The sequence below is a fragment of the Salvelinus fontinalis genome, chromosome 22 (assembly GCF_029448725.1).
Source record: "Salvelinus fontinalis isolate EN_2023a chromosome 22, ASM2944872v1, whole genome shotgun sequence".
In the NCBI taxonomy this organism is placed as follows: Eukaryota; Metazoa; Chordata; class Actinopteri; order Salmoniformes; family Salmonidae; genus Salvelinus; species Salvelinus fontinalis.
In genome coordinates, this window is record NC_074686.1 from 11,834,917 (window position 1) to 11,862,380 (window position 27,464).

Below are 27,464 nucleotides of genomic sequence, written 5' to 3' on the forward strand. Positions count from 1 at the left end.
TTGTAAATAAGAATATGTTCTTACTTGACTTGCCTGATATTGAATTACTTGCCTGATAGATACAAATGACAATACTTTAATATTGATATCTTCAAACAAATGTCAATAAATGAAGACTCCTAGTCTCAACCTCAGTTCTCACTGGATACATATGTAGCATTATTATATTTTTTTTTAACTTAGGCTACTTTCAGGGTAAGTGGGAAAATGGAGGTAGCCTATGGGGCCAGGAGAAACGCATCTACGGTCCGGATTGGTTTGAATAGCTACTGCTAAACTTAGCCAGATAGCCTACATTATGAGACATCTCTGAGCAGAAGGGTACTCCAGTAATGTCCTGGGTAGTGTTACAGCATTGACTGGTGTGAGCTGTGCTGCAGTGTGAAAACTCAACCATAAGCCTGAATCATACTTAACATGCAACATTAAATTTGTTATTTAAAGATAATAGTCAAACACATTACATAAGACTATATCTCCACACCAGTTATTTTTTAGCCCTTTTTTTTATTAATATCATAATCATTTAACATAGTTATGACCTTTTTTATGAAAATAGTTCAGTAGAAAGACATTTCCATTAAAAAGTTCAGCGACTACTTCTGGCTCCTCCATTCATACAGTCTTTATTTCTGACCTCGCATACAGTCCAACCATCTGTGGTTAAAATTATCCAATGAGAGAGTGTGTGTGTCCATGTTCTCGCTTCTGGCCAATCAGAAATGAAGAGTGAACAGGAACAGGTAACAGGTATGTTTATCAACCAATAGTTAAAGTTTTTTTTCAGACGCAGGAAGGATTATTATTTTTTCTTTCTGGGGGGGTGGGATTGTGACAGAGGTGACTCTTCTTTCTAGGAACGGGATGAATCACCTAAACCTAACCTTCCACATGTGCCTCTTAAAATTGACTGGACTGGATGGTCTTGCTGGTTGGTCGGTCATCATGGCCATGGCTTATAAAATGCTTTGTCGGTCTGATGTCTCCAAGTGCATTGTGATAGGCGGACCACTAAGTGACAATAGAGCAACACATCCACTTCCCCTAAACATCCTAAGTCTAGTCATGTAATCCTTTCCTCAAGGACACAGTCTCGTAACAGTGTTTCTGTTTGTGTTTCAGTCTGTGCCACGGCGACTGGCATTTCCCCTCGCTTCTCGAGCGCTTTGGAATGCCCCCCCTGACCAATCCAGCCAGACCACCTGACACAAAGCAGCCAATGACCAGTGAGAGGAGAGGAAGAGCGTCTCCATGGCTCCGGCCAGTAGCATTAGAGTCCACGCGGAGGAGTCCCGCCCCCTCTTGTTGAGTGTCTCTGGGGGCGTGGTTTCCTCAGTGGTTTGGAGAAGCTGGTTGGCTGATGGTCCTGTCTTCAGGGATGTCACTATGGCAGGTGGGAGCGGGTTGGTTGTGGGGCTCTCAGTCGCTGTCCGAGGCCACCGCTGATGAGCCTTTCCTCTTCCTCTTGGGAGCTTTGGGTTTGGAGTCCTCTTCCTCCTGGAGTAGGGGTGGAAATAAAAAGGAGGGTTGAGGAACAAGTGGAGACCGAAATAGCCTCTGAAACCAAGAGAGCTAAACATTGTTTTATTAATATTGAAACTATAATTACACAGCTGAGTGAGACACAAAATAGTTCCTGAATAACAGTTTAGGTTCCGTTAATCAGCAATTAATAGAACCTAAATCTAATCCTGGTGCTGGAGTGTAAAAGGGTATGGGACTATGTGAGGCTCATCTTAACACAGAGTCTCTCTCATAGGAGGACCTACCGAGGCACTACTGGATGCGCTTTCTTCCTCGTTGCTAATAGGGGTGGCCGCTCCCTTACGCGACCGAGGAGAGGAAGCGGGGGCCTTGCGCCGTGACTTGGGAGGCTTGGAGGAGGGCTCTTCATACTCCTCTGCCAATGAAAACAGGTCGCTGAATCTGAGTGGCGGAGACAGAAAGAGGGGACACATGTACAATCCTGTCATACTCTTAAACCCCTATAAGACACTCCTAGTAACTGTGTTATTCATAGCCTCTTTAAATGATCCTCTGAGGACAGGAAGAGAGTCTGGGGTCTCACCTCATCTTGTGGGCCTCGTCACAGCTGGCCTGGACGTGCTGCAGTGCCTGCAGGATGGGTGTCTGTGTGAAGACTGGGGACACACAGACAGAAGGGTCAGAGTTCACGGTACGGTACTTATCACTGGGTTAGACATGTGTTTGGGGGATACTAAGGTAAGTGTATAAGGCGGTGTTAGTTTGTTGCTATTGCAGGAGAGATGTGTTTTAGAATAGTAAAACAGTGTGTCTCACAGCTGTTCTTGGTGTTGCTGAGGTTCAGCCTCAGGTTGTCCATGTGCTCCAGGATCTGTTCCAGGGTCAGCTGGGCCAGTTTACTGCTGGAGCTACGCAGACTGGGAGACACACAGACAATAAAACACTCCTTCCTTATACTCCAGTGAACAGGAACACTACTGTGGCCAGGCTTTAACCTAACGATCATCAACACAGTGTGCAGGCTTTTGTTCCAGCCCAGCATTTAAACAACCAATTCAACTTATAATCAAGACCATGGGTGATCACTCAGGCTATTTGCAGTGCAGTTAAAATCAACAAAAGCTCAACATCAATGAACAGAAACACTAGAAAACCATTCTGAAGCATTTAAACCCATGTGGGTGTATTCAGTTAAAGAGATTAAGACTTTTACACCAATGATAATTGTTTTTCTTACCTCGAGAATATATCAGTTTGACTTACGGAAAGCGCGGTGAAGTAAACAATGCATGGAACACGAGTACGAAAAGTTGTACTTTAAATCTTTGGAAACAGTTCTGCCGAATTTAAAAAAAACTCTAAGTCGAACCCAGATCTTCTGGAGTGAAAGTGTTGCGCTATAGGTTGAATCGAAGTACACTATATGACCAAAACATCTGCTCGTTGAACATCTCATTCCAAAATCCTGGGCATTAATATTAAGTTGGTCCCCCCTTTGCTGCTTTAACAGGCTCCACTCTTCTGGGAGGGCTTTCCACTTGATGTTGGAACATTGTTGCCGGGACTTGCTTCTATTTAGTCACAAGCACACTAGGAAGGTCGGGCACTGATGTTGGGCGATTAGGCCTGGCTGGCAGTCAGCGTTCCAATTCATCCCAAAGGTGTTTGATAGGGTTCAGGTCAGGGCTCTGTGCAGGCCAGTCAAGTTCTTCCACAGACATCTCGACAAACCATTTCTGTATGGTCCCCGCTTTGTGCACAGGGGCATTGTCATGCTGAAACAGCCACAAAGTAGGGAGCCTAGAATGTCATTGTATGCTGTAGCATTAACATTTCCCTTCACTGAAACTAAAGGGGCCTAGCCCGAACCATGAGAAACAGACCATTATTCGTCCTCCACCAAACTTGACACTATGCATTGGGGCAGGTAGCATTCTCCTGGCATCCACCAAACCCAAATTCGTCCGTCGGACTGCCAGACTGAAGCGTGATTCATCACTCCAGAAAATGCGTTTCCACTGCTCCAAAGTCCAATTGCGGCGAGCTTTACACCACTCCAGCTGACGCTTGGCATTGTGCATGGTGATCTTAGGCTTGTGCGCTGCTGCTCGGCCATGAAAACCTATTTCATGAAGCTCCCGACGAACAGTTGTTGTGCTGACGTTGCTTCCAGAGGCAATTTGGAACTCGGTAGTGAGTGTTGCAACTGAGGACAGACAATTTTTATGCGCTATGCGCTTCAGCACTCGGCGGACCCGTTCTGTGAGGTTGTGTGGCCTACCACTTTGTGGCTGAGCAGTTGTTGCTTCTAGACGTTTGCACTTACAGTTGACCGGGGCAAGTCTAGCAGGACAGAAATTTGACGAACTGACTTGTTGGAAAGGTGGCATCCATATGACGGCGCCACGTTGAAAGTCACTGAGCTCTTCAGTACGGGCCATTCTAATGCCAATGTATGTCTATGGAAATTGCATGGCTGTGTGCTCGATTTTATACACCTGTCAACAGCAGGTGTGGCTGAAATAGCCAAATCCACTAATTTGAAGGGGTGTCCACATTCTTTGTATATACAGTGGGGGAAAAAAGTATTTAGTCAGCCACCAATTGTGCAAGTTCTCCCACTTAAAAAGATGAGAGGCCTGTAATTTTCATCATAGGTACACTTCAACTATGACAGACAAAATGAGAAAAAAAAATCCTGAAAATCACATTGTAGGATTTTTAATGAATTTATTTGCAAATTATGATGGAAAATAATTATTTGGTCACCTACAAACAAGCAAGATTTCTGGCTCTCACAGACCTGTAATTTCTTTAAGTTCTTTAAGAGGCTCCTCTGTCCTCCACTCGTTACCTGTATTAATGGCACCTGTTTGAACTTGTTATCAGTATAAAAGGCACCTGTCCACAACCTCAAACAGTCACACTCCAAACTCCACTATGGCCAAGTCCAAAGAGCTGTCAAAGGACACCAGAAACAAAGTTGTAGACCTGCACCAGGCTGGGAAGACTTAATCTGCAATAGGTAAGCAGCTGGGTTTGAAGAAATCAACTGTGGGAGCATTTATTAGGAAATGGAAGATATACAAGACCACTGATAATCTCCCTCGATCTGGGGCTCCACGCAAGATCTCACCCCGTGGGGTCAAAATGATCACAAGAACGGTGAGTAAAAATCCCAGAACCACACGGGGGGACCTAGTGAATGACCTGCAGAGAGCTGGGACCAAAGTAACAAAGCCTACCATCAGCAAGGGCATTGAAGATGAAACGTGGCTGGGTCTTTCAGCATGACAATGATCCCAAACACACCGCCCGGGCAACGAAGGAGTGGCTTCGTAAGAAGCATCTCAAGGTCCTGGAGTGGCCTAGCCAGTCTCCAGATCTCAACACCATAGAAAATCTTTGGAGGGAGTTGAAAGTCCGTGTTTCCCAGCAACAGCCCCAAAACATCACTGCTCTAGAGGAGATCTGCATGGAGGAATGGGCCAAAATACCAGCAACAGTGTGTGAAAACCTTGTGAAGACTTACAGAAAACGTTTGTAACGTTTGTATTGAGATAAACTTTTGTTATTGACCAAATACTTATTTTCCACCATAATTTGCAAATAAATTCATAAAAAATCCTACAATGTGATTTTCTGGATTTTCTTTTCTCATTTTGTCTGTCATAGTTGAAGTGTACATATGATGAAAATTACAGGCCTCTCTCATCTTTTTAAGTGGGAGAACTTGCACAATTGGTGGCTGACTAAATACTTTTTTGCCCCACTGTTTGGTGTATGTGTGAGCTATTTTAGAAAGTGTAGCGAACCAATTAAAAACTATTGGATGACAACATTAGCAATATCCAAACAGTGGATTGACGTTACATCAAAGATCTTCTCTGAAGGTAAAGAAAACTATTAAGATTGGGGTAAAAACTCCATCTTTTAAAAAAATGGAAAGTGGTGGACTCGTAGTCACCTCTGGCGTTTGCGTGGCAGGTTGTTGTTCTTGATGAGCAGGGCCTTGATGTGTTCCCCCAGGACGTCGTCGTGCTTGGCCGCCCAGTGGCGCAGGATACTGGTGGTGAACTGGTCCTCCGGGTGGCAGGGCCGACTGAGCACCATCTTCACCATCTCCCCACTGGGCCTAAAGGGGAAGGAGCACCACAGGGATCAGTACTGGTTCCACTGTAGTCTTGTTTTTATTAATTTGCAGAGATATGTACCCGTAACTATAGCTTACTTTTCCCTGCGTAGTTGCAACAGCAAACAGGAGAGTGCTTCTGGGTGTTCTGGAAAGGAAGAGATACAACATGAGCATATTATGCCAGTGGTAATATCAGGAAAGAACAGTGTAGAACCATTAACACATTTTAGTAAAGGTCAATAGCATACCCAGCTCAAATATTCTAAAGATAAGCTGGTAGTAGCTTAACTGTCAGCTATTAACATAACATTAACACGCTATACATGACGTCAGAACTCAGGTTGTCCGCTTCACAGCACGGTGGGTTTTGACTGACAGCCGGTATAAACTTGAGCACCGCGCACAAGAAGATGCCCCCCCCCCCCCAATAATTGGGCTACTTTTACACATGTTGTCTGAGGGAAATGCCCCTGTAAGTCCAAATGTGCACTTCACATATCCATATTTGAAAACTCATGTCATTTACAGTATCAACATTTATGATTGCTATGTTTGAGCCACAGGATGACATGCGTTATACCCTGGGTTGTCCTGAACAGAAAGAGCTGGTTTGTCGTATTGTAGAGAACATTTGCCGCAGAACACACACTTCAATGCACTCATGACATTCTATGCGCACTAAAATTACCATCTGATTGTCTGAAGTGACTTTTGAAAGCCTAACACTAAGACGTTATTTTATAATAATGGCGCCAGAGGGAATGGCTGCCGTTTTACAGGCTCCTAACCAACTGTGCTGTTGTGTGTTTTTTCACATTGTTTTTAACTTATTTGGTACATAATGTTGCTGCTACCGTCTACTATGACCGAAAAGAGGTTCTGGATATCAGAACAGCAATTACTCACCTCGATCTGGACAAATATTATTTATTTAATGAGTCTGACGCAAAGGATATACTGGTTCTACGAGACCAGGCCCAAATCACCGTCATTCGCGTGAAGAAAAGACGGAAATACAGGGGTAGGAGATCGGAGTGCCTTTTGAGAATTCGTTGGCGAGTAGGTAACCCGCTTTTACCATCTGTTCTATTGGCCAACATGCAATCACTGGAAAATAAACTGGATGATCTCTCTGCTCGAGACTATCCTCCCAACGGGACATTAAAAACTGTAATATCTTAAGTTTCACCGAGTCATTGCTCGCCTGAGGTAGCGTAACTCATGATAAACTGTAGACCACACTATCTATATTTTTCGTAGCCATCTATTTACCACCACAAGCCGATGCTGGCACTAAGACCGCACTCAATGAGCTGTATAAGACCATAAGCGAATAAGAAAATGCTCATCCAGAAGCGGTGCTCCTTGTGGTTGGGGACTTTAATGTAGGCAAACTTAAATCCTTTTTACCAAATTTCTACCAGCATGTCAAATGTGCAACCAGAGGGGAAAAAACTAGACTAGAGGTCGACGGATTAATCGGAATGGCCGATTAATTAGGGCCGATTTCAAGTTTTCATAACAATCGGTAATCGTCATTTTTGGACACCAGTTATGGCCGATTACATTGCACTCCACGAGGAGACTGCGTGGCAGGCTGACTACCTGTTATGCGAGTGCAGCAAGGAGCCAAGGTAAGGTGCTAGCTAGCATTAAACATATCTTGTAAAAATCAATCAATCTTAACATAATCACTGGTTAACTACACATGGTTGATGATATTACTAGTTTAACTAGCTTGTCCTGCATTGCATATAATCGATGCGGTGCATGTTAATTTATCATTGAATCACAGCCTACTTCGCCAAATGGGTGATATAACAAGCGCATTTGCGAAAAAAGCAGTGTTGTTGCACCAATGTGTACCTAACCATAAACATCAAAGCCTTTCTTAAAATCAATACAAAAGTATGTATTTTTATTAGTATATATTTTTGCCTGCTAACATGAATTTCTTTTAACTTGGGAGATTGTGTCACTTCTCTTGCGTTCTGTGCAACAGAGTCAGGGTATATGCAGCAGTTTGGGCCGCCTGGCTCGTTGCGAACTGTGAAGACTATTTCTTCCTAACAAAGACAGCCAACTTCGCCAAACGGGGGATGATTTAACAAAAGCGCATTTGGGAAAAAAGCACAATCGTTGCACGAATGTACCTAACCATAAACACCAATGCCTTTCTTAAAATCAATACATGGAAGTATATTTTTTTTAAACCTGCATATTTAGTTAAAAGAAATTCATGTTAGCAGGCAATATTATCTAAGGAAATTGTGTCACTTCTCTTGCGTTCATTTTACGCAGAGTCAGGGTATATGCAACAGTTTGGGCTGCCTGGCTCATCAAACTCCCAGGTAAGAAGTTTTAGGCTGTAGTTATTATAGGAATTATAGGACTATTTCTCTCTATATGATTTGTATTTCATATACCTTTGACTATTGGATGTTCTTATAAGCACTTGAGTATTGCCAGTGTAACAGTATAGCTTCCATCCCTCTCCTCGCCGCTACCTGGGCTTGAACCAGGAACACATCAACAACAGCCACCCTCGAAGCAGCGTTACCCATGCAGAGCAAGGGGAACAACTACTCCAAGTCTCAGAGCGAGTGACGTTTGAAACGCTATTAGCGCGCACCCCGCTAACTAGCTAGCCATTTCACATCGGTTACACCAGCCTAATCTCGGGAGTTGATAGGCTTCAAGTCATAAACAGCACAATGCTTGAAGCATTGCGAAGAGCTGCTGGCAAAACGCACGAAAGTGCTGTTTGAATGAATGCTTACGAGCCTGCTGGTGCCTACCATCGCTCAGCCAGACTGCTCTATCAAATCATAGACTTAATTATAACATAATAACACACAGAAATACGAGCCTTATCCGGAAACTATCATCTCGAAAACAACACGTTTTTTCTTCCAGTGAAATATGGAACCGTTCCGTATTTAACTAACGGGTGGCATCCATAAGTCTAAATATTCCTGTTACATTGCACAACCTTCAATGTTATGTCATAATTACGTAAAATTCTGGCAAATTAGTTCGCAATGAGCCAGGCGGCCCAAACTGTTGCATATACCCTGACTCTGCGTGCAAGAGAAGTGACACAATTTCACCTAGTTAATATTGCCTGCTAACCTGGATTTCTTTTAGCTAAATATGCAGGTTTAAAAAATATATACTTCTGTGTATTGATTTTAAGAAAGGCATTGATGTTTATGGTTAGGTACACATTGGAGCAACGACAGTCCTTTTTCGCGAATGTGCACTGCATCGATTATATGCCATGCAGGACACGCTAGATAACTAGTAATGTCATCAACCATGTGTAGTTATAACTAGTGATTATGATTGATTGTTTTTTATAAGATAAGTTTAATGCTAGCTAGCAACTTACCTTGGCTTCTTACTGTTCTCGCGTAACAGGAGGGCTCCTCGTGAGGCAGGTGGTTAGAGCGTTGGACTAGTTAACCGTAAGGTTGCAAGATTGAATCCCTGAGCTGACAAGGTAAAAATCTGTCGTTCTGCCTCTGAACAAGGCAGTTAACCCACCGTTCCTAGGCCGTCATTGAAAATAAGAATGTGTTCTTAACTGACGTGCCTAGTTAAATAAAGGTGTAAAAAAATATATAAAAAAAAAATATATATATAAAAAAAATTACAAAATTTTAAATCGGCAAAATCGGCGTCCAAAATTAACGATTTCCGATAGTTATGAAAACTTGAAATCGGCACTAATTAATCGGCCATTCCGATTAATCGGTCGACCTCTAGTCCAAACACACCAAGACAGTCGTGAAGAGGGCACGGCAATACCTTTTCCCCCCGCAAGAGAAAATATTTGGCATGGGTCCCCAGATCCTCAAAATGTTCTACAGCTTCACCATCGAGAGCAAACTGATCAGTTTAAAATGAACCTTTATTTACTAGGCAAGCCAGTTAAGATCAAACCCGGACGACGCTGGGCCAATTCTGCGCTGCCCTGTGGGACTCCCAATCATGGACGGTTGTTATACAGCCTGGATTCGAACCAGGGTGTCTATAGTGACACCTCAAGCTCTGAGATGCAGTGCCTTAGACCACTGCGCCACTCGGGAGCCCCGGTTGCATCACCGCCTGGTATGGCAACTGCTCGGCATCCGACCGTAAGGCGCTACAGAAGGTAGTACATGAAGCCGAGTACATCGCTGGGGCCAAGCTTCCTACCATCCAGGACTTATATACTAGGTGGTGTCAGAGGAAGGCCCCAAAAAATTGCTGAAGACTCCAGTCACCCAAGTCATAAACTGTTCTCTCTGCTACCGCACGGCAAGCGGTACCGGAGCACCAAGTCTAGGTCCAAAAGGCTCCTTAACAACTTCTACCCCCAATCCATAAGACTGCTGAACAATCAAATGGCCACCCAGACTACTTACATTGACCCCCCCCCCCCCCTTTGTTTTTACACTGCTGCTACTCGCTGTTTATTAACTATGCATAGTCCCTTTACCCCTACCTACATGTACAAATTACCTCGACTAACCTGTACCCCCGTGCATTGACTCGGCACCGGTACCCCCTGTATATAGCCTCAGTATTGTTATTTTATTGTGTTACGTTTTATTTGATTTATTTAGTAAATAATTTTGTAACTTTATTTCTTGAACTGCATTGTTGGTTAAGGGCTTGTAAGTAAGCATTTCACGGTAAGGTCTACACCTGTTGTATTCGGCACATACGACAAATCAAATTTGATTATAACTTAGATAGCCACATTGGCAATAGAAAAAGCTTTCCAATGATGCCCACCTGATCCAGATTGCGATTAATAATGGAATGTTTATGTGTGATGGCGGGGACGAAGGGCTGTGTTCCAAACAAAAAACTACAATGGTGCTTTCTTCAGTTCCACAATGACAAAGCTAAGAGCGCTCAAAAACACCTTACAGTTGAAAGATCTTCCTTCAGTCATAAACTTAAGAACTGTGCACAGTTTGGAGAGATGTGTGACCACTTGGCGACACCAGCTAGACCTCTCACTCAAACCCTCGTTATCGTTTTTTCTTATGATGTGAAAAGTACAGTAAGTGTAAAATGCACATAAAAATCAACATTGTAATGTTTGGATTCAGTCTTGTGTAAGGTTAACTGTTGTGTCCTCACCATCATCATCATCATCTGATAATTACCCCATCTCCAAAAAGCTATTTCAATTGCTGCCATGGTCATGCATATGATTTGTGTAGCTCTTCTGTTGGAAACATTTAAATTTGGCCCCATCTATACAGGGCAATTTCCACGTGTAGGGGGGTCAACAGTCTTAGTGATTTAGCTAAGAATAGTGGAGAGCAGTGTCTAGGCCTTTGTGTTTATCTCACCTTTGTACTTTAGGTGCTGCAGGATGGGGATAATGGTCTCCAGTGGGATGCTGTGGGCCAGGAAGAGCTGCCAGGTGCTGTACTGCTCAAACGTCTCCCAATCCAGAGACTGGACTGTAAACAATATTTCATACAGTTAGACACAAGCACACTACAATATGGAGACTGATAACATTCAGCAGACACAAGCACTATGAGTCTGTGTTTTTAAGTCTGGGTGTGTGTTTTGACATTATACGTGACTCACTGAGGATATTGAGGACAGAGTCCTTGCGGAACATCACCAGATTGCCAATCATCACGTGACACATCAGCTCCTGCAGCTGAAAAAAGAATACAAAGAGAGATGAGGGAGTGAGATGGGAGGGTTGAAGGAGAAAAATACTACGCAGTACAGCATATTTTTGTGTGAGTGTGGTTGAATTACCTGTGTTGAATCGATGACGGCTACAATCATGTTGAGTAGCTCTGCGCTGCGCAATGTCTCATCTGGGAACTACAGAGAGAGGAGGGAGATATCAGCAGTCAAACGGTGTTGGGCGAATGAGTGTGTTGGGCGAATGAGTGTGTTGGGCGAATGAGTGTGTTGGGTGAATGAGTGTGTTGGGTGAATGAGTGTGTTTTTTATGTAAATGAGATGGTCTTGACCTCAACATATACAGTACATTTGGAAAGTATTCAGACACCTGGAATTTTTCCACATTTTGTTAAGTTGCAGCCTTATTCTAAAATATGTTTTTTTAAATTCCCTCAATCTACACACAATACCCCATAATGAAAAAGCAAATAAAGTTTAGAAATTTTAGCAAATTTATATATAGAAAAAATATCTATAGATCACATTTACAAAGAGTTCAATCTTCGTTGGTACCCTTCCCCAGATTTGTGCCTCGACACAATCCTGTCTCTGAGCTCTACGGATAATTATTTCGACCTCATGGCAACTTTGGGACTTGTGTCGAGGGACTGGGACTGTGTGCTTTTCCAATCAATTGAATTGACCACAGGTGGACACCAATCAAGTTGTCGAAACATCTCAAGGATGCACCCGAGCTCAATTTCGAGTCTCATCGCAAAGGGTCTGAATACTTATGTAAATAAGAAGTTTATCTTTAATACATTTGCAAAAATTTCTGGTATAATCCTAGAGGAAAAAAACAATTTAACAAATGTTATAAGGCTGTAACATAACAAAATGTGGAAAAGGGAAGGGGTCTGTATACTTTCCGAGGAATATTCACACCCCTTGACTTTTTCCACATTTTGTTGAGTTAAAATGGGATTAAAATGGATTTAAATTGTAATTTTTTGTCAAAGAAGAATTCCAACAGAACATAATTTTTTATGGAAAATAGAACACTTATATATCTTGATTAGATATGTATTCAACCCCCTGAGTCAAGACATGTTTGGCAGCTATTACAGCTGTGAGTCTTCATGGGAGAGTGTCTAAGAGATTTGCACACATGGATTGTACAATATTTGCCCATTATTCTTTTTTAAAATTAAGCTCTGTCAAGTTGGTTCTTGATCATTGCTAGGCAGCCATTTTCAAGTCTTGTCATAGATTTTCATGCTGATTTAAATCAAAACTGTAACTAGTCCACTCAGGAATATGCAATGGCGTCTTGGTAAGCGACTACAGTGTATATTTGGTCTTGTGTTTTAGGTAATTATCCTGCTGAAAGGTGAATGTCTCCCAGTGTCTGCTTGAGAGCAGACTGAACACAATTTCTCTCTAGGATTATACCTGTGCTTAGCTCTAATCCGTTTATTTTTACCCTAAAAAAAACTCTAGTCCCTGCTGATGACAAGCATACCCATAACATGATGCAGCCACCACCATGCATGAAAATATGAAGAGTGGTACTCAGTGATGTGTCATGCTGGATTTTCCCCAAACATACCGTTTTGTATTCAGGACAAAAAGTTAATATCCCTGCTACATTTTTTAAAATGTCTTCTTTTCACTCTTATTTATGTTAGTATTGTGGGGTAGCTACATTGTTGTTGAACAATCCTCAGTTATCTCCCATCACCATTGACCTCATGGTGAAATCCCTGAGCGGTTTCCTTCCTCTCCGGCAACTGAGTTAGGAAGGACGCCTGTATCTTTGTAGTGACTGGGTGTATTGATCCACCATCCAAAGTGTAATTACTGCACAATGCTCAAAGGGATATTCAATGTCTGCTTTGTTTTACCCATCTACCAATAGGTGCCCTTCTTTGCGAACCATTGGAAAACCTCCCTGGTCTTTGTGGTTGAATCTGTGTTTGAAATTCCCTGCTCAAATGAGGGACCTTACAGATAATTGTTTGTGGGGTACAGAGATAAGGTAATCATTTACAAATCATGGTAAACACAATTACTGCACACAGAGTGAGTCCATGTGACATTTTTACTCCTGAACTTATTTAGGCTTACCATAACAAAAGGGTTGAATACTTACTGATTCAAGCCATTTCTACTTTTTATTTTATAAACATTTTTTAAAACACAATTCCACTTTGACATTATGGGGTATTGTGACTCAAAATCTCAATTTAACCCATTTTAAATTCAGCCTGTAACACAACAACATTTGGAAAAAGTCCATCTCTGAAGATGGTGTTTGCGTGTACCTCGGTGTAGATGGATGGTGTGAGATAGCAGAGGAGCCTGATGTCGTCCTCCTGGCAGGCCTTCATATCCATCATCAGACAGGTGTGCAGGTCTCCTAGCGCTGTGGCCTGGGCAAAAGACTCATACAGACTCATCTTCCCCATCGCCGCTTTACTGTGGTGGGAGACGATGTTACAACAATGTTAGAACTAGGTTTCAGCTAAAATCCAACAATGGTGCAACAACGTTAGATCAAATGATGTTAAACCAACAGAGCCGTTAGATGGCAAAAATGTGTACAGACTCATGTCTCCAATGACGGCTTTATCGCAGTAGAAGGAACATTACCAGCAGCATTAGAGAAACTAAAACAGTGCACGGTTATAGGAAAGGAGCTAGATAATCAGTAACTTCAGGCAGACAACAAAATCTCTCCCTCAGCCTCCCTGAAGCCAAGGGGTCCCCAATCATTTTTAAAGCTAATGCTAAGCAGTGTGTTGGGCCCAGTGCCCTCACCTGGCCTTGAGGTAGTAAAGCAGGTGGTAGCCGATCTTGGGCTGTTTCTGGTAGAGCTCCGCCAGCATCTCCAGCAGCACTGAGAAGCCACTGTTGTCCTCCTGCATCTGACACAGGTTCCTGAACACCAGGCACACAGGCTTACACACAGACTCCTCCAGCGACCTGGGAACAAACAAACACAGTTAATACTTAAAAAGATATATTCTCTCATGTTTACACAAATGTACGGCAGAGGCCGCACACACACACTTACTCTTCTGTGATCTCGTCGGGAAGCACGTCTCCTCTGAAGTGGCCCTTGAAGAGCTCGGCCAGACAGGAGGCCAGAGTGGACATCTGCTCTGACTCAAAGTCCTCCTGAGAGAGAGAGAGCGGGAACATCAATAAAACACAGAGAATTCCCATTTCCCTCCACAAGATATACACTGAGTGTACAAAACATTAAGAACACCTGTTCTTTCCATGACAGCTTTCACCTGGTCAGTCTATGATCCCTTATTGATGTCACTTGTTAAATTCACTTCAATCAGAGTAGATTAAGGGGAGGAGACAGGTTAAAGAAATACTTTTAAGCCTTGAGACAATTGATTGTGTATGTGTGCCCTTCAGAGGGTGAATGGGCAAGACAAAACATTTAAGTGCCTTTGAACAGGGTATGGTAGTAGGTGCAACGCTTCTGCGTTTTTCACATAACAGTTTCCTGTGTGTATCAAGAATGGTCCAACACCCAAAGGACACCCAGCCAACTTGATAACTGTGGGAAGCATTGAGTCAACATGGGCCAACATCCCTGTGGAACGCTTTCAACACCTTGCGGAGTCCATGCTCCGACGAATTGAGGCTGTTCTGAAGGCAAAAGGGCAGGGGTGCAACTCAACATTAAGAGGTGTCCTTCATGTTTTGTACACTCAGTGTATGATAACCCCCAATAAATATCTGGATTTAAGCCCATGTTATTCAGACTACATTATTATTTCAGTTCACTCACCTCCAAGATCAGATCCACGATCTCCTGCATGACTTCACAATGTGTCTCAGTGTCACTGTTGGAGGGACAGATGGGAAAGGAAATAATTATTAATGAGCCCATTTTGAATTAAAAAAAAGACTTCCAGCGCTGCAATCACCAATGTTGTTGCAATCAGCAATGACAGCAATGGGAGCGATTGGGGGAGGTATGAAAGCGGCCCTCCAAATCAACTCAAATCAATGGACGGAAAATGGCAGAAACAACCCAACCTACTAGTGAGCTAGGCAGAGGCGTGAAGCGTACGGCATTATTGTCAACGCCTCCTCATTCTATACATAAGCTAACAGTGTGAACGGGAAGAGCGGGGATCTCCAACACTGGTCGTGAAAAGCTACTGGGTGTGCAAAGCCTTTGTTCTCGCCCCACAGTAACCCACCTGATTGAAATAATCAAGGTCGAAACTGAAGAGGACCATGATTAGCTGGAAACAAGTGCATTAGTGCTGGGGTGGAACAAAAGACTGCGCACCCAGTAGCTCTCCATGGTCTTTGATTTGGGATCGGGCACGTGTGACTGAGGATCTGACTGAGAATGTCAGCGAATGTGAAAGATTGAGTGTTAAGCTGCCATGAATGAAAAATCATATATTCCGATATGTTTGCTTTGGTAATGTCTTATGCCAATAACGCTAATTGAATTTAATTAAATGGAGTGTGCTTGTTTGTTAGACAAATAATGTTATGATGCGAGGGCATTGTCAAGTCACATCCACTCAACTGACCTTCCTTTCTGTAACTGCAACACCTTCTCCTTCATCATGTCGTCCAATTGGTCCACGTAGGGAGTGATGTCAGCGGGCTCCTCAATAATGGCCTCTTTGATTGGGTGGAATCGGAACTCCCGCTTTTTATTTCCTGTAATAACCAAAATGAGAGGTCAGCCAATGACTTGAAGTGGATTAGTAAGAAGCAGAGTGAGATTGAGGCCCTAATATGTTTCCAGTCTTTTGAATTGGTTTGTGGGTTTCTAAATTGCTTTCACATGCACGTTTCTGATTTGGTTTCATCTAAGCTAAAAGCAGTGTTAATGTATTAAGCTGCTGATCTACGTGGAAAAGGGGGGATGAAAGCAAAACAAATCTAATGTGGTGATAATCGGAGTTGAGATTATGCTAGTGATAGACAGCCCAAACAGATCTGGGACCAGGCCTATCCAACTCCTATGGTCATTGTCATCCATAGAAGTTGGCATGACAGCACAAACAGATCTGGGACCAGGATAGATCACGTTAGTGGTTATTTGGTGTAAAATGCAGTGGAATAGATTGTACCAATTTAAGTGTTGCGAGTCTGGTGGTTATAAAACAGGATCTATTATATGGGTTGAGTGCAGTAATAAAATGTGTCCTTCCTTACCCTCACCCTTGTTGTTAATCTCCTCCTCATCGTCGCTGAAGGCAGCCTCCGTGTTGTCATAGCAACCGTCCTCCTTGTCCAGCAACACATGATTGTCCATCTCCAAGGAAACAGACTCCTCCATTTTCACTGAGGAGCGAAGGGTGATTAGACGGCATTGTAGAGTAGAGGCAAGGCAACAGAAGGTTCTCAGATAAAGGCAACACGAATAACAGCTTAGTTAGATATATCCCTCCAAAAACACACACACACACACATTATTTTCCTGGTTAACCTTATTCAAAGTAGTTAAACATTAACACTAGGATCAATTATTTAATCAAGCGATATTTAGTGGGGACAATTCATGTTTTAAATGGTCAGTTGCAATTCAATAAAGTCAATAAAGCACTCTACTTTACGGTTCCTGTTCAAGATGGAACAAGCTCTAATTCAACAGACACTTTTACCCAAAGCCACTTTCAGTTGGCACAACAGCCTGAGCTCTAGGGACTAGAGTATTCAAAAGACAAGGTCTAGTTTCCCTACTGTTGCTAGAAAGAGGCCATTTCAACTCTACCAATATCATAAAGCATGATTCAAAGGTTGCTTCTTTATGATTCCCAACCTGACAATATTGATTAGTGTTATTGTGCATGTCCGGGGGAGGATGGTTGCAGATGAGGGACGTTTATTTTGCATGTCTGTAACTGTAATGAGCTGTGTAAAGACCTTCCTCTTTAAAGACCACCAATAGTGTTGATTTATTCATTCATTCATGTTAATAAATAAAAGTTTCATTACTTTCATTTGTACCTTCATCCCTTCCCTCGGTGGGGGGTGAGGGGGAACTGCAGAACTCTGGGAAGCGTTCCCTCAGCATGGAGCGCAGCTCCCGGTCCAGTTTGGGGTTGTCAAAGAGTGGGGCTAGGTGACTGAGGGAGGAAAAGACAGACAGACATATACGTGGTTACAATAAGGCTGATGAAGATCCACTGACACAAAATGGAATAAAATAACTAAATCCCTGACAATACCAAAATCATTGGATCAAAAATATAGGTTCAATTGAAATATAATATTAATTTGTTTATGCATAATTGTGACAAGGTCTATGGTCAAATAAATCCTTTGATGGCGGTGGTGTGTTTATGTATGCGTGAGAGAGAGACTCACGCCAGCACTCTTTTCTCCATGATGAAGGTGAGAGAGTTGAAGACTCCCTGACGCACCTGCCCTTCCAGAGGGGGGAAAAAGTGAGGGATGATCTGTGAGGGAGAAAGAGGAGGGCGGGTGGAGAAAAGAGAGCAAAACAGAGTAGGATCAACTGAAGGCAAGAAGGAGTCAAAAGAGGAGATGAGTCAAACATCTGAGAGAAGGCCAAAATACCACACAACTAACTTCTCTAAAGCATGGCACAACAAACACTAATTAAAGTTGTCATTAAACTTCCCCACTGCTGTAAATTTACCACTCGTTTCCCAAGTCAGACCAAACGGGTGAATACTGCAGGAAATGTAAAAACATCTCTTCACTCTCTAATGCTTTGCTAACACATGGAGCATGAAGCACGTATCAACAAAGTCTATTCCACTTTGAATAGCTAAAAAAAGCAGCAAATTCACCATAGATAAGTGATATGAATGAGCTCCATTGTGTAATGTGTGCATCCACTCACCCGACACATGAAGTCCAGGAGAGTGGCAGTGATGGCTGGATGAGGCTTCATGGAGTGGTGCATCACCAAGATGGCCGGCTCTGAGGGAGGGGGAAGAGAGAATGGATGGGTAAACCATGAAAACAGAAAGGGAAGAGAAAACAGTGCATACTGTGGCAGAGAGAAGGTGATAGCAGAAAGGCGTCCATCTTGTGACCTCTTTCTGTTATTCTAATATAACAATAACCCAGCATTCAAAAACATGTTTTCCTAATTCTATACATTTGGCCCCTTACATGAAGAGATACAGTGGGGAGAACAAGTACTTGATACACTGCCAATTCTGCAGGTGTTCCTACTTAGAAAGCATGTAGAGGTCTGTCATTTTTCTCATAGGTACACTTATACTGTGAGAGACGGAATCTTAAACAAAAATCCAGAAAATCACATTGTATGATTTTTAAGTAATTAATTTGCATTTTATTGCATGACATAAGTATTTGATCACCTACCAACCAGTAGGAATTCCGTCTCTCACAGACCTGTTAGTTTTTCTTTAAGAAGCCCTCCTGTTCTCCACTCATTACCTGTATTAACTGCACCTGTTTGAACTCGTTACCTGTATAAAAGACACCTGTCCACACACTCAATCAAACAGACTCCAACCTCTCCACAATGGCCAAGACCAGAGAGCTGTGTAAGGACATCAGGGATAAAATTGTAGACCTGCACAAGGCTGGGATGGGCTACAGGACAATAGGCAAGCAGCTTGGTGAGAAGGCAACTACAGTTGGCGCAATTATTAGAAAATGGAAGAAGTTCAAGATGACGGTCAATCACCCTCGGTCTGGGGCTCCATGCAAGATCTCACCTCGTGGGGCATCAATGATCATGAGGAAGGTGAGGGATCAGCCCAGAACTACACGGCAGGACCTGGTCAATGACCTGAAGAGAGCTGGGACCACAGTCTCAAAGAAAACCATTAGTAACACACTACACTGTCATGGATTAAAATCGTGCAGCGCACGCAAGGTCCCCCTGCTCAAGCCAGCGGATGTCCAGGCCCGTCTGCAGTTTGCCAATGACCATCTGGATGATCCAGAGGAGGAATGGGAGAAGGTCATGTGGTCTGATGAGACAAATAGAGCTTTTTGGTCTAAACTCCACTCGCCGTGTTTGGAGGAAGAAGGATGAGTACAACCCCAAGAACACCATCCCAACCGTGAAGCATGGAGGTGGAAACATCCTTCTTTGGGGATGCTTTTCTGCAAAGGGGACAGGTCGACTGCACCGTATTGAGGGGAGGATGGATGGGGCCATGTATCGCGAGATCTTGGCCAACAACCTCCTTCCCTCAGTAAGAGCATTGAAGATGGGTCGTGGCTGGGTCTTCCAGCATGACAACGACCCGAAACACACAGCCAGGGCAACTAAGGAGTAAGAAGCATCTTAAGAAGCATCTCAAGGTCCTGGAGTGGCCTAGCCAGTCTCCAGACCTGAACCCAATAGAAAATCTTTGGAGGGAGCTGAAAGTCCGTACTGCCCAGCGACAGCCCCGAAACCTGAAGGATCTGGAGAAGGTCTGTATGGAGGAGTGGGCCAAAATCCCTGCTGCTGTGTGTGCAAACCTGGTCAAAAACTACAGGAAACGCATGATCTCTGTAATTGCAAACAAAGGTTTCTGTACCAAATATTAAGTTCTGCTTTTCTGATGTATCAAATACTTATGTCATGCAATAAAATGCAAATTAATTACTTAAAAATCATTCTGGAATTTTGTTTTAGATTCCGTCTCTCACAGTTGAAGTTTACCTATGATAAAAATGACAGACCTCTACATGCTTTGTAAGTAGGAAAACCTGCAGTGTATCAAATACTTGTCCCCGTCCCCCCCCCCCTCTTACCTATGTTCATGATGCTGTCCTTCTCTGGGCTGAAGAAGAGCCAGTCGTAGAACAGGGCCAGCTTGGCGTTGGAGGCCGCCACGTTAGACTGAAGACGTAAGTAATAAAAATGTATTTATTACAATGTGATTACTATTTAACAATGTTATTTATGGGTAACGTCCAGTTAAATAGCTGTAAATACTAGGTAAATTCAAATTGAAAAGGCTTTATTGTCTACTTAATTAACAGACAGGAAATCATCATTGGCGTAAGTGCAAAATAAAGCGTTAGCCATCTTTGCCCCGCCCCTTACTGTGCAGGTGGTGAGCAGCCAGCCAATGATAGCCCAGCGGGGCAGGATGTCGGAGCTCAACACCTCATTGGATGGGTGCACCACGCCGCAGATGTAGCGAATCAGGTCGCAGCGCAGCGACTGGCTTTCTGCCGTGGACAGGTATTGTCTCTGGAACCAGTCCTGGTATCGCTTCTGCTGGCCAAAACGCACCTACAGGGACAGAAGGACAGGATAGGCATAAAGGAATGTGTATATGCATGTACCATACATGTGTTTGTACTGTTCTGAGAAGTGTTGTAGTGTGTGTGTGTGTGTGTTCGTACCATCCTGAGAAGTGTTGTAGTGTGTGTGTGTGTGTGTTCGTACCATGCTGAGAAGTGTTGTAGTGTGTGTGTGTGTGTGTTTACCCTGGAGGTCATGAAGAGCAGTTTGGTCTCCATGTCTGGTGTGAGGCGACAAGCCAGGAACTTCCGGGATGTGCGAGCGGTCAGGAGCTGCAGCAAGCCTATAGAACCAGATGGAGAGGGAGCGAGAAAGAGAGAGGTATAGAGCTGAGCCACAAGTCTCTCAGACACATCCCCCCCCCTCGTGCTGAGCGACACTCTCTTACCCTTACCAGTGAACTGAGGGCTCAGGGCCTGGGGGTTGTGGAGCAGGTCTTTCCACAGCAGCTCCATCTCCGGGATCCGGGCCACAATCTGCAGCAGACGCACCAGGTCTCTCCCAATGATAAAACACTCCATAAACTAGACAGGGACGAGGGTAGAAGAGAGAGAGGAAAATGTCATTACTCATTCAATTACTTCATTGCTGTGTGGAAATTCCTCCATGTCAAACCTAGATACAGTATAATAACAGTCTGTGTTCTTGGGCATATAGAATATGACAAATCTTCTTTCTTATCAGTCCTCCTTCCATCAAGAATCCACAAACATCTTCACTCCAATTCTGTACCCCCCCCCCCCCCCCTCAGGGGTTTAGCTTAACTATACTCCACCCGCTTTCCTCTCCCTCCTTCCAACCTTGAAATGTACTCCTCCCTCATTCCCTTACTCACTATATTGCTCTTCTCCTTACCTCACTGATCCCATTACATCACTCCCTCCTTCATTCCTCTCCTCCCTCACCTTCTCTCGGAGCAGGCCGATACAGAAGTCCACCTCCTTCTGTCTGAGGACCAGCAGGGCCGGGGTGCCGTGGTCCACGATGAGGCGCAGGTAGGTGTACACGGACATGGCTATCAGCATGCCACTCTTCAGCACCCACTCCCTGAGGAAAAAAAAGAGATAGAGATGATTGTAGCTCTTGTGGGTTTGTTGTATGGTAAACCAGATGAGTCCAAACTTCCACAAAGTGTGAGTGTGTTGAGCAGAAAAAGAGATAGAGATGATTGTAGTTCTTGTGGGTTTGTTGTATGGTAAACCAGATGAGTCCAAACTTCCACAAAGTGTGAGTGTGTTGAGCAGAAAAAGGAACCGAGGGGTGCTCAATAACAACAATCCTGAAAAGGGCTAACTAAGGAAAACTAAGGAAAACTTCCAAAAGGACTAACTCGAGGCAGAAAAGAGTTGGAGCACTCAACAAAAAAGGCAGAGATTGATTTCTGTTCAACTTCTGCCTCAAATTAGTCCTTTTGGAAGTTTGTCTTAGTAAGCCCTTCTCATGTGTTATGAGCCTACTTCAAAGCATGAGATTATGTTAAAAATAATTGTGTGAGATATGTTTTTGCCCTATGAACCAGTTGGACTTTTATTACATGACAATACTGGAGTGAAAGAGTGTTTCCTGTTGAACTCCACTCGCCAACACACCTTTGTTCCACCAGTATGTCCAGCACATTCTCAGCCAGCCACAGGTTCTTATTAGTGATGTCTCCTCCTGGACACAGAAAAAAAGCCACATAGCTGCTCAATCAAGCAAACCAACACACAGACAAAATAAACAAAAAAGGTGAGGAAGCCATTTTGTGCAACGGTAAAACAAGACAATATACTACTTTGTGCATTGGCAGAAAGATTTGCTCTGCATCTCAATGCAGTGAAACCAACAGTACACATGGTGAACGGACTAACCTGCGATCTGCTTCATAAGGGTCATGAGGATGCCGTCCGCTCCGATTACGCCACTCTTCACCAGCTCCCTCACCAACCACACCAACTGAAAGGAGAGAGAGGGGGGGGGATCATTAGTCAATCACTTACTCATTAGAAAACATCAAAATCTACATGTGTATTTTGTGTCAATAAAGCTAATTAAATTGAGAGCACAGAAACCGTTTCTGCCTTTTCTACACGGAGACAAACTGTTTACCTGTGTGCGGCACACGTCTTGCAGCTTGAGGAACTTCTCCATAAGGATCTGGTTGATCTTGATCAGGACCACGTTCATGCCGTCCCTATTCACCAGGGTCAGGTCTCTGTAGCACTGTGGAGATTAGAGTAGAGAATACAAACGTGTTATATGACGAAAGGCTAATTTGCTTTGCAGCATATGGACATACTGTACAGTGTACATACAACACAGTGTGATAACGAACAGCTTTGTGCATCAATAGGGGCTATGTATAAATACTGTAATGTGGATTAAATTGGGCACCCAGTCAAACATGTAAAGATGACAAGGATTTAGAGGCACCACAGGAATATTATAGAAGTTCACCATTCTTTAAAAAAAATGTTTTTTTTTTTTTTAAGAATGGTGAACTTCTATAAACAATAATAATAAAAATGATATATGGACAGTGAAAGTCAGAATGTTTAGGGGAGACGGATAGAGGAAGACAGACAGGAAGGAGATGGGATTAGTAGCCATGTTGTCAGGGTGATGTGGTCCGGACTCTGGAGGGCTAACCACTACACCAGACTCTGGATCAGAACTTCACCATTCTCTAAATAATTTCTATTGATTTCCCCAACAGCCCCATTCTACCAAACCTTACGGTGGAAATGTTCATTTACCATCATAAGGTGTAATGATAGTCTACAGTCTGAAAGTGTGTGTGTATATATATACACACACACACATATATAACAGCGGTGTTAGAGGAAGTGAGATGTGCATAAAGTGTGTGTGATACTGGTAATCACACACAGTGGTTTAGGAGGCTGCAGTGTGTGTATTTATAGTGTTGTGTGACGGTGTAATAAATATTAGTGTCTGTACTGTGTGTGTGATGTTTGTTGCGTGAAAGCCATAAACACTGACAAGGACAGTGAGGCTTCAGAGTTTAGCATGAACATTTGTGAAGTGTTTACAGTGTATGTGATGTATAGATTGGTATGTAGCAGTGGTGGGGAAAGTACTCAATTGTCATACTTGAGTAAAAGTAAAGATACCTTAATAGAAAATTACTCAAAGTATTTAAAGTATTTGGTTTTAAATGTACTTATGTATCAAAAGTAAATGGAATTGCTAAGATGTGCTTCAGTATCAAAAGTAAAAATATTTTAAAGTTCCTTATATTAAGTGGCACAATTGTATTTTTTAATTTTTAACTTATAGAGAGCCAGGGGCACACTCAGACATAATTTACAAACAAAGCATGTGTGTTTAGTGAGTCCGCCAGATCAGAGGCAGTAGGGGTGACCAGGCATGTTCTCTTGATAAGTTTGTGAATTGTAACGAGCACTTTTGGGTGTCAGGGAAAATGTATAGAGTAAAAGTAAAAGTTGCCAAAAATATAAATAGTAATGTAAAGTACAGATACCCCAAAAACAACTTAAGTAAAAATACTTTAAAGTACTACTTAAGTACTTTACAACACTGGGTGGTAGAGTATTTGGAGTCTATAATTCCATTCACATATCCTGTAGCCTAAAGTATTCAAGGTATTAGGGTGTTGATAACAGCACACTATTTTTAGTGCACTCACAAGAGTCACTATGTAAGCTAATTCAAACCATGTGAGGTGTGTATAAATATTGGTGTGTGTATAGTGAATGCAATCAATGGAGACATGATCATGAGAGCTTTCCGACCCTCCTGGTTTGACTCGGAGTCTCCCAGAATTGGCTTTCGACTTCCGGCGAACAGGAAAACTATTCCAGAGTATTTTGAAAATGCAATAACGAAATTAGACCAAGATGTGAAAATGTTGAATGTACCTGAAATGAGCTCCGTCTGGCAACCATAATGACCATGTGAAATGGTAACGTGTATGATAATGATATGAAGTATGACAATGATCATGTATATGGTAGTAATGAGGCCTTACCCTCTGTGCCTGTGGGGGTTCTGTGAGCAGCAGAGCAAAGAGTCCCAGACACACCTCCTCGTGCTGCTGTGGGCCTTTACACACCTAGAGAAGGGAGGAGATGAGGACAATATATGATACCATGTAACCTAGCCCTGACCAAGTTATCGTTACTCATTGTGTAATTTATGATTATTTCTCTCGCTCTCTGCATTGTAGGGAGGGCCCGTAAGTAAGCATTTCACTGTTAGTCTACACCTGTTGTTTATGAAGCATGTGACAAAAATAATGTCATTTGATGGGGCTGTAGCCTCCACATTCATGGTGTTGACGAAGGAGGCTTCAGTCGTATTAGGGCTTCATGTAACTTGAACCTATTCAATTCAACATATTACATTCCATGTCATTTCAGCAGGCCATGACACCCACCATCTCAGATTCTTGAAATTGTTTTTGTAGTTAGAAACAGGTAAGATTGGCATTCCTGAAATTATTTTGATGAAATGTAATTTTATCTGAGAAATTAAGCTAACTGTATAGTGCTTTGCAATTGTAATGATATTAGATTGTGTTGTGTTTAATAGTACATGTCACAAATTACAATACATTTAGAGCTGTTTCCTAATAACTTTATTGAAAAACATAAGAGTGCCATGCAATTCATTATTTTATTGGAGTTGTCACTACATTTTAGACCCTAGCCCATTTCTCCATCAAAGTTTGGGCTTGTAGGATAAGTTTTCATATGAGAATTGCGTAGGGATAGCCCTCTCAGAGAGCAGTCACTTTTGGACTATTCCACGAGAGTTGGGTTGAAGCATTAGGTTGCTATTAGGGCTAACATATTGCTTTCATGGAGGACTGGCTTGAATTGTGAGGATGACAACACAATTTATTTTCATGAGACAAATCTATTGGTTTTCTAACCAGAGTTGCAAAGGAAATATTGTGATCTATTTAATAAACACAAGAGACCAGCACAAATGACAAGAGTGTGGCTGTATAGCAGGAACACCGCCATCTAGCAGTCTTAACATGGTACTTTCATATTACTTTATGGTAAATAATGCAAGTGACTTCAATGACTAATTTCTCTCAACAGGGGAGAAAAAAGTCACTAGATTCACAGGGAACACATTACATAGTATGGAGAAGCAAGAGGCCTACTCCAAGCCATAGCTTCATACTGCTTGTCAAACAGAAAACTGATACTGTATACTGGTTGTTGGGGTGGGATTGGCGTGGAGTGCTGGGGGTCCATGGGTGGCTTTTGACAACAACAAAACTACTCCTCAGGTCTTACTAATTGGTAGGAAAAAGTTTGGGCCAAATCCGATGTTGGATACTATATTTATTGAATATTATCTGAATCCGAAAAATGTAAATAGGTTATTTGAGTGGAATCAATTAGCTATATTTCTCAGAGATCAAATTATATTTGAACAAAATAATGTTTCAGGAATGGTAATCGTATCTGTTAATAACTACAGAAACTATTTCAGAACAATCTGAGATGGTGGGTTTCGAAATCCTCTTTCTTGTGCTTTCTGAGGCTGAACGACCCACCTAGCCTACAAGTAGCATACTGTATAATCTTACACATATCAATATGCTTATGTAGCATATGCATCACATCCTTTGAGTACTAACATTTACAAAGGGCAATGCAGAAATGTGTATGAGAACAGCTCAATTGCTAAGCAACTGATTACTCTGACCATAGTCACATTCTATTAGATTCAATCCTATGCTATACAACTAATGTAATGTAGAGCCTAAGGCTCAACTAAAATATGTAAGTAGCTACATCTCATCTGCATATTCTAGTATGTAGAGTCCCATCCCATGGTGGTGGACTATTAGTGTGAGGGCGAGGGACTCACATTAGCTGTGATGGCATCGTTGGCTTCACGCTCCGACAGGCCATTTGTCAATGAAGTAACGATCCCCACACACCTCTCCAACCGCTAATGAACACAACAAAAAAGGAACGTTAACCACAAAGACACCCAGAAGCATAGATAGGCCTAATTGTTCACAATTCACAATGCATACACACACACACAAAATGCCACACAAAGAACAACACAGCACACTAAAACACATGGGAACAACAAGTCAGAGAAATCATGCACACACAAATCACACATTAAGGCTGCACACAAACAACAATAGAACGATGATCACTGTCAATTGAGCTAGCTACTGTATGAAAATGCCTTAACCGTGTGGGGGTTAGGCTCTTGATTTTTTTAGGGGAAGGATCACTACCTTTTGTCAGAAAAGGTACTTTATTGACATGTGTATGATTAGCTTTGCGCATGTGCACGGGCTCGTGTCTCATCTATGTTTACCAAAATAGCATGCTAAATGCTACGCTAAATTCTGCTGGATTCCCCATCATTTAAACTCAAGTCAACATAGCGAAAATACTTACTGCAAACATACACATGCCAGACTATAAAATGCAATTTCCAATTAGTAACCAAACTTGCTGAATGATAGCTAGCTAGCAACATACAGGCTATTTTGTAAAATGGTTCCGTGTCTTTGTAGTGAATGTTTTATAACGTGCTGTGTGGTTGAACAGCTGTTCGTATGATGTAGCAAAAATTCTTGAGAATGTTTTATAGTAGCCCTACCTCCTCCAGCTCATCTTTTGCGTCCAGGGTCGTGGACACCAATAGGCGACCCTGTGGTTTCCCCTTTGCCGGTGAAGGCTCCATCGCCTCGCTTCGTCTGGCCCCAGAGGACTTGCGGGGTTAGACACTGTGGTTCGGGGGAAATTCTAAATGGTTTTCTAGTAGCAATGGATCGGCTCTAACAATAGACAGTTGTTTAGACTCTTTTTACACGGTCTTCGTCGGACACCGTGTTTTTTTTAAACTTGGTTAGTCCACCTTTCAGTCTCACTCCGGTGCTTTCGACAGTGTTCGAATAAAACAAACTAACTTCCGGAGGGCATGGTGGCCTAGCGG

At 42.7% G+C, this 27,464-nt stretch overlaps 1 protein-coding gene across 5 annotated transcripts; it reads right to left on the reverse strand.

Moving 5' to 3' along the window:
- Positions 1 to 487: 487 nt before the first annotated feature.
- Positions 488 to 27,459, reverse strand: LOC129819819 (integrator complex subunit 3). 5 transcript variants are annotated; one of them, XM_055876432.1, is made up of 29 exons: positions 27,129 to 27,459; positions 26,370 to 26,453; positions 24,508 to 24,591; positions 22,605 to 22,718; positions 22,367 to 22,451; positions 22,106 to 22,172; positions 21,422 to 21,563; positions 20,911 to 21,040; positions 20,702 to 20,799; positions 20,313 to 20,504; positions 20,018 to 20,105; positions 18,135 to 18,214; positions 17,633 to 17,724; positions 17,273 to 17,391; positions 16,484 to 16,606; positions 15,844 to 15,976; positions 15,081 to 15,135; positions 14,346 to 14,449; positions 14,090 to 14,254; positions 13,594 to 13,747; positions 11,399 to 11,467; positions 11,219 to 11,294; positions 10,972 to 11,085; positions 5,717 to 5,765; positions 5,453 to 5,620; positions 2,302 to 2,402; positions 2,069 to 2,141; positions 1,770 to 1,926; positions 488 to 1,497 (listed from the first exon to the last, which is right to left on the reverse strand). In XM_055876432.1, exons 1-29 carry the CDS (start codon positions 27,210 to 27,212, stop codon positions 1,420 to 1,422), a joined length of 3,078 nt encoding a protein of 1,025 aa, XP_055732407.1. In that variant the 5' UTR covers positions 27,213 to 27,459; the 3' UTR covers positions 488 to 1,419. The 5 variants fall into 5 exon arrangements, with proteins under 5 accessions (XP_055732407.1, XP_055732405.1, XP_055732406.1 ...); XM_055876430.1 differs by having other exon boundaries at positions 16,478 to 16,606; positions 17,261 to 17,391; XM_055876431.1 differs by having other exon boundaries at positions 16,478 to 16,606; positions 20,905 to 21,040.
- Between the last annotated feature and the right edge of the window lie 5 nt (positions 27,460 to 27,464).